Source organism: Leucoraja erinacea, chromosome 29 (assembly GCF_028641065.1).
Source record: "Leucoraja erinacea ecotype New England chromosome 29, Leri_hhj_1, whole genome shotgun sequence".
In the NCBI taxonomy this organism is placed as follows: Eukaryota; Metazoa; Chordata; class Chondrichthyes; order Rajiformes; family Rajidae; genus Leucoraja; species Leucoraja erinaceus.
Genome location: NC_073405.1, coordinates 23,376,925 through 23,390,862, shown reverse-complemented (window position 1 = coordinate 23,390,862; position 13,938 = coordinate 23,376,925). Strand labels below are relative to the sequence as shown.

General features: G+C 38.6%; 1 protein-coding gene across 1 annotated transcript in view; it reads right to left on the bottom strand.

Annotated features, from left to right (window-relative positions):
- Positions 1–13,938, bottom strand: part of polrmt (polymerase (RNA) mitochondrial (DNA directed)) — a 69,293-nt gene that overhangs the window by 13,617 nt on the left and 41,738 nt on the right. Inside the window, exons 13-16 of the mRNA XM_055658900.1 lie at positions 12,794–12,973; positions 9,743–9,829; positions 7,525–7,638; positions 848–900 (exon numbers count right to left, since the gene is read on the bottom strand). Coding sequence (XP_055514875.1) covers positions 848–900; positions 7,525–7,638; positions 9,743–9,829; positions 12,794–12,973 — 434 coding nt within the window. The remainder of the gene's footprint in view (positions 1–847; positions 901–7,524; positions 7,639–9,742; positions 9,830–12,793; positions 12,974–13,938) is intronic.

Below are 13,938 nucleotides of genomic sequence, written 5' to 3'. Positions count from 1 at the left end.
AAAAACAGGATACTGGGAGGATATCTGTAACATCGGGACCTTGAAATGAAGGTCCTCAGATCAATGAAGTTAGTTAAGTCAATAACGTGATTACAAAGGCATATAGATAGTGTTTTTTATCAGGCAAGATAATGTATGTAAGAATTGGGACTTTTTTTGAGGCACAAGGAACTGATGATGCTGGAATTTTGACCAAAACTCAAAGTTTGGGAGTAACTCAGCATCTGTGGATGGAACAGACAGGTTATGTTTGGGATTGCAAGCCTTCTTCAGACTGGTGGAATACGAGGGAGAAAGCTGGAGGAGAGAGGTGGGGGCAGGCCAAAGTCCAGCAAGTGGAGACACAAGGAACTGCAGATGCTGGAATCATAAGCAACACAAAGTGCTAGGGTCAACGAACATCTGTGGGGGAAATGTGTGAACTATGCAACATACAAAAAGCATATAAACCTCTTGAGTTTCATACAGGATGAGAAAGAAATACTAATTTCCCTAAACAGAGCTCAAAATCTTGATGAAATAAAATTACAGTTCCTAGACTCGAATGAAGATAAGGATTTTCTTTTCACCCAAGAGTGATACAAGAGTTAGACTTGTTGTTTGGAAGGAAGTGATGAACAACAACATATTTAAAATATACCTGAACCAGAACCTTGTGCCAGAACCTGCAACCTGATTTGTGGAGTGTGTAAATTGCCTTGTTCACTTTGCTTGGGAACAGTGACTTCTCTTTGACCAATCCACCTGATGAGTGTGTACGCATACTTCAGGATTAAATGCAGCTCCTGAAGCATTTGGAAAATAAGAAATACAACATATGCCATTCATTAAAAAGTCAAATACTTACTGAGTTGCATCATGATTTATCTGAAGTTTTAAATTCTGAAGAGGGCTTCTGAGCTGCAAAACAAATGAATGTGGTTTCACTTGCAATATTTTCAATGAAATAAAGAATAACCATTTCTTGATTTGGAACAACTGCATTTTATTGAAGATAGTCACAAAATCACGGAGTAACTCAGCGGGTCACGTAGCATCTCTGGGGAAAAGAAATAGATCATGTTTTGAGTCGAAACCCGTCTTCAGTCAAAATCGTCACCTAATCCATTTCTCCAGAGAGTTTAAGAAGGAATGCTGCCTGACCTGCTGGGTTACTCCAGCATTTTGTGTTTACCATTGGTATAAATCAGCATCTGCAGTTCCTTCCCACACAACTGATTTCTATTAGGTGGTATTTCAACATTTTGTCTATTTAGCTTTTATTTAAAATACTATTAAAAACTGCATTCAATTTAATTTAGTTAAACAATTGTAAATCTAATAGAAGAAAGCCTGCAAACATATACGTTGAAGTGAACCCCTTGAACTTAATTCATACAATTTGCAATATTAAGGGCCTGTCCCACTTGGGTGTCATTTGCGCGTCATTTACACGACATCACTTACGCGTCACGATGCGCGCATGTTGGCGTAGGCGGTGATGCGCGGTAGCTCGCAGCGCCCCAGGATTTTGGGATTCTCAAAATCCTCGCGAGCCACATGCGTGACGCGCAAATGACGCCCAAGTAGAACAGGCCCTTCAGTCTGTATTTTTGTTCATTTCTGACTTGGTGCCAAAGCAAAGCCACATAGAATTGAAGATACTGAACGTTTCCTGAAATAATTCGTGACACGCATCCCAGAAACCTTACCAGAAGAAAAAGTGTGGGTGCCAATTGAAAATAGGAGTACATATGCACGCAATATCTTTTTATTTATTAATATCCCATCAAAATAAGCGTTAAAAAAAAGAATGGGCATTAGGAGAGAAACTGTATCCAAACCATCAGAAGGAAGTTGGGGAGAGAGAAGAGAGTGGAGGAGGTAGACGGGAAGGGAGAGTAACTGAAAAGCTAATGTATCCTGCAAAGAAACATTTAATCATCCTTTAATTGCATTAATATATTTACATTTGATTATCAATATGTTTTATGCAGATCACATTTATCTCTGAAATATAGCTACAAATCATCTGGATGGTTTTCTCATGTATTACAACCTATTCCATTTACCAAGAGTCACCTTCAACACAGTATATTTATAATCATTCCCATTCTTAAAATAGATGCTCTTAAATTTCAAACATAAATAAAAGATTTTGTTTTAAAATAGGTCATTGGCTTATGTTATATCAAATTCTGGCAGCAATGTCAAAGTATCATACATTGGTTGCATTAATTTATACAATGCAAAGCTGAAATGCTGTTGCTCGGTTCAGTCCACCACCACCAAGTGTTTTATACTTTAACAATATCAAATGGAAGCATCTGCATTGAAATCAGTGTCATGGCAAGATTTCTGAATTAGTTCCCTAATAAAAATGCCACAGTCGGGGTTGGAACTTGGGGAAGTGCATGATTCTTTTAAAGTGTTGATGGATAAATGGACCTAAAAGCCTCTCTGACCCATGTAATGTTACACATATTAGGCTTTTGCTTACTGCAAATACCATATTTCTTTCCTAATAATTATTTCCATTTTCTATAACTGGGAATCCTGTAAAATCTGCAAAATCTCTGTAGAAGAGCAACAGGAAAAGGCATTATTTTGCCTCCAAAAGCAAAAGTTGTGACAATAGGTCAGAGCACAATAGGCAGAGAGCTTTTTCCGAGAGATAGAGAACGTGAGAGACACAGACTCCTGCACATATACCAATGACTTGTATTAATAAAGTGGCGCAGGTAGAGGCTAATTTGTTACACAACACATAAGAGTGCAAGAAATAGGAAGTTTGGCCACTGACCCATTACACCAACTCCACCTTTCAAGATCATAGCTTATCTGTTAACTCAGCACCACATCCCCCCATACTCACCACACATCATTTGATTTCCTTAATATCTAAAAGTATAATTACATCTATTTTGAATAGGTTTTGGTTTATTATTGTCACCTGTACCGAGAAACAAAGCTTCTCATATTCAGCTACAGGCCCTCTTCAGTGGGACATTTTTAAAGATTCCTTACTCTAGGAGAAATTTCATCTTATTTAAGCTCTGATTAACAAGGCCTTATTTTGAAACTCTGCTGGCCTCATTCCAAACATTCCAGCCAATAGACAATAGGTGCAGGGGTAGGCCATTCGGCCCTTCGAGCCAGCACCCCCATTCAATGTGATCATGGCTGATCATCCCCAATCAGCACCCCGTTCCTGCCTTCTCCCCATATCCCCTGACTCTGCTATCTTTAAAAGCCCTATCTAGCTCTCTCTTGAAAGTATCTTTCAAGAGAGCCATGAGAAACACCACCGTCGTAAGCATCACAAGAATTCTGTAAGCTTCAGTGTGATCAATTTTCTCTCATTACAATGATATTTAGGAAGGACAGGAAGCTAAGACATGGTGGGGGTGTTGTTTTATTAATTAATAATAGCACGTGTTGAACGCAACAATGCAAATTCAGGAATTCAGAATATAGGGGTGGTTTGGATGGAGAAGGAGATAAAAGACAAAAAAATCATCTCCTGAGTTTCCTCGAAATAAGAAATAATGGGAATTTGTCAGAAAGGTGTGACAATAATCTTAAGGGGTTTTAATCTTAAAATTATTGCTATTCCTATAATCGGGGGAAAAAAAAAAAAAATCGCGATCCAAAATGTCTCCTGAGATGCTGCCTGACCTGCTGAGTTACTCCAGCTTTTTGTGTCTATCTTCGGTTTAAACCAGCGTCTGCAGTTCCTTCCTACACATCATGGATGGGAAGTGTATTGTGCTTGTGGGAAAGCCTTGTCGAACATATGGTCCTTGAACCAAAAAGAAGCAGTCTATACCTCACATTGTGTAGTGTAATGAGATTGGATTAATTAATGATCTAATTATGATGAGACCTATCGATTGCAGTGATCCTGATACAATTGAATCTTACATTCAATTCTGAGAGTGAGGAGAGAATTTGACACATAAGGGGAAGAAAAGGGCACAAAAGCAGAGCTAACTAAAGTAAACTGGCAAATTAGGTTTATGGAGTTGGTCAGTTAAGATACAGTTGCAGAAACATTCAAGAGGAAAAAGAAAAATTCTACTATCTGTTGTTAACTTAAAGATAGTATTAAGGTTAAAGCCAACTAAAATGTACGTCAATGTAAAGATAGCCGACTGGTCAGATGCCTGAATTGAATATATAAAATCAAACTAAAAGATTGACAAGGAAAGGAAAATTAGAGATTGCAATAAAGCGAGCCAAGAATAGATAGCGGACACAAGTGGGTCTTTATATGGTTGGCAGATGTGACAAGTAGTGAAGCACGGGTATCAGGGCTGAGCCTTCAAACATATTTTACAGCTTACTTAAATGACTTGAATGAAGGCACCAAGGATATGGTTAGTGAATTTTCAGATAAACCAAAAGAAAGGCAGGAAAGTAAGTTACGGAGAGAACGTAAGAATATCTGCAAGACTGCAGACTGTGAGATGTAGACAAAATAGCACACAAGGCCATTTTTATACATTTTGGTTTCACCATATAGAAATTACAGCTGTGTTTATACATAGTCCCCCCATTTCAAGGCACCATAATGTTTGGGACACAGCAATGTCATGTAAACAAAAGTAGTCATGTTTAATATTTTGTTGCATTTCCTTTGCATGCAATGACTGCTTGAAGTCTGCGATTCATGGACATCACCAGTTGGGCGTCTTCTCTGATGATTGCAGCCATCTTTAGCTTATGCTTGTTTTGGGGGCTAGTTCCCTTCAGTTTTCTCTTCAGCATATAAAAGGCATGTGCAATTGGGTTCAGATCGGGTGATTGACGGCCACTCAAGAATTGACCATTTTTTAGCTTTGAAAAACTCCTTTGTGGCTTTAGCACTATGTTTAGGATCATTGTCTTGCTGTAGAATGAACTGCCGGCCAATGAGTTTTACGGGATTTGTTTGAACTTGTGCAGATAGGATGTGTCTATACACTTCAGAATTCAATATGCTACTACCATCAGCAGTTGTATCATCAATGAAGATAAGTGAGCCAGTACCTTCAGCAGCCATACATGCTCAGGCCATAACACCCCCACCACTGTGTTTCACAGATGAGGTGGTATGCATTGGATCTTGGGCAGTTCCTTCTCTCCTCCATATTTTGCTCTTGCCATCAGTCTGATATAAGTTAATCTTCGCCTCATCTGTCGACAAGACCTTTTTCCAGAACTGTGATTGTCCTTTTAAGTACTTCTCGGCAAAATGCAACCTGGCCATCTTATTTTTGTGGCAAACTAGTGGTTTGTATCTTGCAGTGTAGCCTCTGTATTTCTGTTCATGAAGTCTTCTGCAGACAGTGGTCATTAACAAATCCACACCTGACTCCTGAAGAGTGTTTCTGATCTGATGGACAAGTGTTTGGGGATTTTTCTTTATTATAGAGAGAATTTGTCTGTCATCAGCTGTGGAGGTCTTCCTTGGCCTGCTAGTCCCTTTGCGATTAGCAAGCTCACCAGTACTCTCTTTCGTAATGATGTTCCAAACATTGATTTTGGTAAGCCGAAGCTTTGGCTGATGTCTCTAACAGTTTTATTCTTGTTGCTCAGTCTCATAATGGCCTCCTTGACTTTCATTGGCACAACTTTGGTCCTCATGTGGATAAACAGCAATAAAAGTTTCCAAAGGTGATGGAAAGACTGGAGGAAAGACTAGGTGCTGAGAGCTCTCTTATATCTACATTAAGGAGGCAATTAAACACACTGGAGCAATTACAAACACCTGTGAAGCCATGTGTCCCAAACTTTATGGTGCCCTGAAATGGGGGGACTATGTATAAACACTGCTGTAATTTCTACATGGTGAAACAAAAATGTATAAAAATGGCCTTTATTAAAATCTGACAATGTGCCACATGTGATGTGATTACAAATCTCAAATTGTGGAGCACAGAGGCAAATAAATAAATGACGGGTCTTTGTCCCAAACACTTTGACCCGAAACGTCACCCATTCCTTTGCCCCAGAGATGCTGCCTGCCCCGTCGAGTTACTCCAGCACATTGTGTCTATCTTTGGTTCAAACCAGCATCTGCAGTTTCTTCCTACACACTGAAGTAAGGCTAACAGGCTGATAATTTCCTTTCTTTTGCCTCACTCGCTTCTTAAACAGTAGAGTTGCATTTGCAATCTTAGTCCTCTGAAACCTTTCCCGACTCTACTGATTCTTGAAAGGTCTCTACCAAGGCCTCCACAAGCTCTACAGCTACCCCTTTCAGACCCTGGGATGTAATCCACCTGGTCCAAGTGGCTTATTCACCTTCTGACCTTTCAGCTTCTCAGGAACCTTCTCCTTAGTAATATAAAACATTACAAAATAATTTGCATAGTTAATTTTAGCCTTTTGAAGGTAAAACCTTCAGAAATAAAATAGTCAGATTATCAAATATCAATTGATACTTGTGGAGTTAAGAGAAATCTAGTTTAGTTCAGTCTCCTGATCTTTCCCCAATGCCCTACAAAATTTCCCATGTACTATTCCTTTAAAAAAGAAATCTGCTTCAACCATCTTTCAGGCAGAACATTTCAGCACTCAATATTAAAAATCGTTTCCTTGTGTTGCCCCGCTGCTTTTGCCAATCATCTTAAATCTATAGCCTCTGCTTAAAGATCTTTTCCCCCCCACCATGCAATTTCCCAATGATTAATCAATCGAGCAGCTTGAATTCTGAATATATCAATCAAGTCAATCATAATTGTCCCATGTAAAATTATTCTAGCTTCTCCAATCTATTAAATAAAATCCTCAATCATGAAGGTCAGAACATCTCCGTCAGATGCTCAGCGTTGAAACCAATATTGTAGTCGAAGCTTAATCTTTCATAAAGATTTAACATAATTGTGCTGCTTTAAACTTGATGCCTTTATTAATAATGCCAATATCTGGCAATCTCTTATGAACCTTTTCATAGTTACTTCAATTTGACATTATTATATTTGTGTTTCTGTTAACTAATATGGGACAAAGATAGGTTAATGAGTTATAGATCAGCAGTGATGTCACAAGATAGCCAAAGAGACTTGATAAGATGTGCATGTCATTCAAATCTGAAGAATATTCATGGATTTCTTTAGATTATGGTAGGAATATCAGAAAACAGAAAGATTGTTCGTTAAATGACTTTCAGAAGGGGTGTGGGTGTACCATGAGATATGATATGGTTAGGGAAGTGATTTAGTTGTTTAGAAGGAATGGGTGAACCTTCTTCAGTCACTCCATAGACATACAGGTTTGCAGGTTAATTGGCATGGAACAAGTATAAATTGGCCCTAGTGTGTAGGGTAGTGTCATTGTGCGGGGATCGTTGGTCCATGTGGACTTGGTGGGCCAAAGGGCCTGTTTCCGCGCTGTACCTCTAAACTAAACTAAAACCAGAGTCCCACTGAGTTACTGCAGCATTGTGTCTTTTTTCGGTGTAACCCAGCATCTACAGTTCCTTCTTACACATTTAGCTGTTTAAGTTGATTAAAAGATCTGAGAGGGGAGATAGATAATAGAGTTCCATGTGGTACTTACTAATGTAGTTCTGGTCCTGTGGTATGGTTGTACAATCGGCAGACCCAGTGGGGTTACCCATTCTACTGAACTTCCTGATCGGGCAATTAGTCGGGCACTTTCCGTTAGCCAGTCCTAAAGAGAAAACCAATTAGATGAAGAAGCCAATATACACTAAAACATGCAATTATTAATGTTAGTTGGGTTTTAGTTTAACCTGATCCTCATTAATGGAGAGTTTACATTGGGAGGAACATAAATAAAAAGAGCCACAGGTTAATTAGCCCACTCGAGCCCAGTCGGTCAGTCAATAGATTATGTTTGAACTTCTCCCTCAAGTAGTCTGAAGAAGGGCCTTGACCCAAAATGTCATCGATACATGTTTTCCAGAGAGGCTGCCTGACCTGCTGAATTACTACTGCTCTTTGTGTCCTTAAGTTCCTCAATTTTCCCTATCTTCCTGATTAATCCCCAATGCCTTTTAATGCCCAGAAATATACAAATTTCTGTTTTGAATACAATCAATGATAGCCTCCATGGCTCTCAGCAATTTCCAAAGATTCAGCACTCCCTGGGTGAAGAAATTTCAATACTTAATGGCCCACCTCTCACTTTGTGACAGCGACCCTTTGCTCTGGACTCCTTGGCCAGAGGAACCTGTTATCTCGGAGAACTCAACTGTAATGTCTGGGAGGAAGTTTTGAAGACTGGGCAATTATATGAAAGAAAATGCTTCATTGCTTTCTCTGCAGATGTTACCTGACCTGCTTTGAGTTTTTATTTTAGTAAACTGTATTTTCAGTTCATCCTTGGGGATTTCAAAATGTGGTTTAAAAAAAAATCTAGTTTAGGATATTGCGTCTAGACAGACTTGGAACACTTTCTCTGGGCATTTTTCAAGTAGAAATATCAATTTTTTAAACACCCTATGAATCAGTGTGTTTACACAATGTGACAAATTTATGTTTAGATTCCCAAATGAATTTGGCAGCATTGCCAAGGACTGGAAGGCACCAAGACAATTTAAAAAGCAAATATATATTTTGCTAGTTATGCTTTTGGGTTATTTTATTATTAGTCATTTTCATTGCAGACTGAAGACCTCTGAAATATTAATAAAGTAAGGCACAAAGTTCTGGAGTAACTCAGCAGGTAAGACAGCATCTCTGGATAAAATCAATAGATGACGTTTCGAGTCAGGATCCTTCTCCAGTCTAAGCAGTCTGAAGAAGGGTCCCGACCCAAAATGTAACCTATCCATGTTCTCCAGAAATGCTACTCACTGTTACTCCAGCACTTTGTGTCTTTTTTTTTGTAAACCCGCATCTGCAGTTCCATGTTTCTATTTAAATATTAATGTTCTCTCAAGGAACCATAGAAACATGCAACAATTTGGCCCATTTCAACCACGCTGACAGCGTTGCCTTTCAATGCTAATCCCATTTGCAGTAAACATTCTCTAAAGATCTCCTCTAAATTTCTACACTCGTATCTTAAATTCATACCTTCTAATTCTAGGGTCTCCTGCCCCAAGGGGAAAAAAAAGATACTGACTATCTATTCCATCTATGCCCTGCAGAATTTTATAAACCTTTATAAGGTCACCCGTTAGCCTCATATATTCCAGTGAGAAGAAATCTTTTTACTCAAATCTCACTTCATAATTACGGCCTTCCATTCCAGGCAACATCCCAGCAAATCATTTCTGCACTCTCGATTGCTATGACAACCTCCCTGAAATGCTGCGACCAGAATTACGCACAACAGTAAGCATCAAGATTTTGTACAAGATCCCGACCCGAAACGTCAACTGTCCATGTTCTCCAAGTTGCTCCTAACCTGCCGAGTTATTTCAGCACTTTGTGACTCTAAAATTCGGAAGATTGCCCAATTTGAAAGAAAGCACATTCTTATTAAAATTGAATTCTGTTCTTCACACTCGGAAATCTGCTTTGCTTCCAGCTCTCAAATATTCTTTTTTTCACTTCATAGACATAATTATGACTTCAAGAAAGTGGATCTAGAAAGAAGTATTTTTGGTTTAATTTAAATGCCAAGTTCAATCAAGAACAATAACACATCTGACCATGTCCATTTTTCTGTCATGCTACAAACATTAATATCCCAAATGGATCAGGTAATATCCCAATTGTTTAGTTTAAAGTTGATTATAATGGCTCAGCTTTGACCACTCTGTCAAATGATTAGCCGTCAACATAACCACATTGAGTGAAATTACCTGAATTTCTCTGGTGCCTGTAAACATCTCTTTTAAGCTGTTAAACACTTGTTGCACCACGTAATAAGAAGCTTCCCACACGTAGTCCTGCAAGTTAAATCCACTTTAAATATGATGGTCATCCCATACAACAAAAGACATGTGAAGTGACATTGGAGACACATCAATTCAGAAGGAACACGAAGCTGCATGACATAACATTATTAGTTTTATACATTCCAACAAATGGAGTTTCTGTAATGGATTGCTTAAAATACATTTTGTATTGATGAAATTAAAATATTCAATAGAAATGTAATTGCATTTTAGCCATTTAATGTAGCAAAGCATAAAATGCTGCATTTTTATCTGGCCTTTTACTCTTCTCTTACGTAGTGCCGGTAATTGCGGATGGCTTTCTTTCAGACCAACTCTGGGGGTTCTGAGGTGATTGATCAGATCAACGTATAGCCTCTTATACACCACCAGAGATGCGACAGGTGACGCCTGATATGAGTTACAAATGAAATAAAACACAAAGTGCTGGAGTAATTCAGCAGGTCAGGCAGCATCTCTGGAGAACATGAATGGGTGATATTTTAGGACAAGGCACTTCTTCAGGCTGATTGTGGGGAGGTGAAAGAGCACTGGGACAGGATAAAGCCTGGCAAATTGGTTCTGATTCATAGGTTGACAAAGGTGAGGAAGGTTTTGGATAGGCAGATGGTAGGACAAAGACCAGAGATGAAAAGACAAAATGTGCGAGACAAAAGGATTGAAGTTGTAAATTGTGACGCAGGAGGAAGGAATGTAGGTGAAAGGGGAGGGGAGAAATAGGAACGAGTCCAGATGGGGCAAAGGGGAGGGCGAGGAACAGAAAAAGGAGGGGACGGAGAGGGGTGTTGTGGGGGAAGGAGGAAGAGGGGCAGTGTTTTGTGATTCTAACTGAAGAATGGTCTGAAGAAGAATCCCGACTCAAAACATCACCCATCGATATTCTCCACGGTCGCTGCCTGACCCTCTAAATTACTCCAGCATTTCGTGTTTTTTTGTTGTAAACCAGCATCTGGAGTTCCTTGCTTCTAAGATTGACAGGTGCATGGTTTATGAGGTGATAGGCTCCTTCTGCTGTTTACACTGGACTTTTTTGTGCTCCTGACAGTTGGGTGCAAGATCCCCTATGTCATTCTGAATGTTCTTTTTCCTTTTTGAGTGGACCAAGGATTCCTGAGAGTCAGGAAGGATTTTGCAATTTTAAGGAAACCTTGCTTTGTGAGTAGAACAAATGAGCAGAGGAAGGACTTGTAACAATGTCTGTTTCTGAAGGCTGGTATGAGGTATGCAAATGGTATTGCCTGCCTAATGGCACCAACTGCGCGTTACTTGGCCTCAATGTTGGAAATAGTGACTGACACAGAAGGGGGTTATATTATTCTTGCCAGTAGATTTGGAGGATTTTGCGGAGGCAGCATCAATGGTATTTCTCCCTTGTGCCTTAGGTGCCTGCTGTAGGCAAGACACAAATGCATTGAGAGGACAGGAAATGAGGTGAAAATGACAGTTACAGGCAAAGATGCAACTTTGCTCGATGCTGGCTAGCATTGAGATTAGTCCCGTTTTGAAAGGTTGGCGACGATCAGGGCTTGAATGTAACCAAATTTGAGGGATAGACCTTCCCAATTAATGTCATAAGGTTTTAGCAAGGTCAAACCGGCAAATACATTGAAGTTGGTGTTGTTATCTTCAATTTTGTGTTTAAAAATAAAGTTTTAATACTAGAACATAGAAGTCCAAAGTGAAACAAAGATTAATTCAAAACTAAAAAAATATTATTTAGTTTAATCGGAAATGCATTCTGTTGAAAATCAACATACTTATGCTGCATACTATTCCTCTAGCCGTGACAACGGTGTTCATGGTTAAATCAGACTAATACATCTGAAGAAATGGAAGATTACCCCCAAGTTTAATATCTAGTATGCTGTGTTGCTGTGTTAAGATACTTGGTATGTTGTAAATTGTCTAATTCAAGTAATTTCTGTTTGAAGTAACAACTGATGTACAAGATTAAATTTATTTTAAGGTCATTTATATTTCATTGCAACTCAGTGCAAGTCATTGATTTTTTGTAGGATGTTCAGGGTCAAATATAGAACATCCTAACTTACTATAACCAAACTGTTCTGTAACTAAACAATGTTAATTATGATCCTTTGTGTTTCATTTCTGCTAAAATCCCATAGTTAACTCTTATGCGTTTATGGACTCTCCTTGTTAAATCACAATACTATCTGATTACGTCAGTTACTTTCTTTGAATCTGAGACCATATCAAAATATTACTTTTGAAACCAAAAACAAAGTTCTTATTCAAAAAGCCAAGCAGTAGTTTGCATGACAGAAAGTTCAAAGATTAATGAGCACTAAATGAGGTTGACTGAATCATGGATAGAATTTTATTTCTCTTTCAGATGTTTTATGAGGAAAGTTTTTTTTTCTAAACACACAGAGTGGTCGGTGCCTGGAAAACACTGCCAGGGGAAGTAGTGGAGGCAGCTATGATAGTAACGTTTAAGAGGCATTTAGACAGACAGATGAATAGGCAGAGAATGGAAAGATGTAGATTCTATGCAGGCAGATAGGATTTGTTTAAATTGGCATCACTGTCGGCACGGGCATTGTGATCCAAAAGGCCTGTTCCTGTGTTGTACTGTTCTATGCTCCATGTTGAATAATTTGCTGAGCATTTCTATGTTTTTTCAAGCTTTGTGTGAAATGGTTTTCATTCTATTCCTCTGGCCCAAATCTTAACTTTGCACTGTGATCAAGTTAAGGCTGATATCTCATTTATAAACTCCTCTCATCCTCAAACTGAAACATTTCTAAGCTGCGCATACTAATTTATGATAGGCAAGAAAACAGAACTGGAATGTCTGTCAGCAGGTTAATCCGTTTTTAAATTATTTGTCCAGAAAATCAGTTTTATATGGACTAGAATGCTCCATCTTACCCTAGAGATAAAACTAAATAACCTTTAAGTCTTTGCCCATAAAACCACTACATTCTTAAGTACCTTTGGAAAATCTTCAATTTCCTTCAATCTTTTCTCAACCTGGAGCCGCCCACCGAACCGTGTCACACCGTAGACCACGGTCATTACAGTCTGTTTCACTACTTTACGATTGATGAAACCTTCCAAGATTTGAGCAACTTTTACATTTTTTTCAGCATCTTGCTTTCTGAATTGCTCGACCTGAAGGGAAAAATTCAAGCTCATTAAATAATGAAGCAAAGGAAAAGATACTCAACCATCTGTAGCACTGTTTCATTGCAAAATGTCCTAAGGCACTATAATCCAGAAGAACATAATCCAGCCAAAAACAGATCTGCAGCTGCACATGGAGTTATTAACACATATGACTAAACACTTATCAAAGACAGGCGTTATGATGCATCTTCAAAGAAAGAGGGATAGAGCAAGTGCCAAAGGCAACGGATGAATATTGTTTGCCAGCTTCCAGTGTCATACAAGACAACGTAATGCAAGTTATTGATCTAGCGTTATATTTTATTTGATACATGGCTTTCTAATATAACGTAAGATTTGGACTAAAGCTCATTCGGGAGAATGAATTTATCTTTTTTCCTCACCATAATTAAAAGAAAACATTCAATTTTCATGAGCTCAGTACACATTTCACGACAGTTACACAATTGTTAATATTTCCTCACTGACGAAGGAAACTACACTAAACATCACTTATCTGCAATTGTATCTTGTCCACAGTATTAGAGATCGGGAGTATCATTAGAAGTAAGCATAGCAAAACTATTTATGATTTAAAATAATTGAATTATACTTTTGTACAACATGAGTGTAATTCTCAGGTATTAACAGAACATATTTTCAACAATAGGCAGAAACAAGGAACTGCAGATGGCGGTTTACAAAAAAGACACAAAGTGCTGGAGTGACGCAGTAGGTTAGGCAGCATCCCTGGAGAACATGAATAGGTGACTTTTCATGTCAGGGCCCTTCTTCAGAATGAAGAAGGGTCTTGACCTGAAACATCACCTATCCATGTTCTCCAGAGGTGCTGCCTGACTGGCTGAGTTACTCTAACACTTGGGAGTCATATTTTCAACAACTGTTTTGCAATGGAAAACAAGTAATTATATATCTTCAAAATTAATATAAAAACGGAATTAATTATTTCC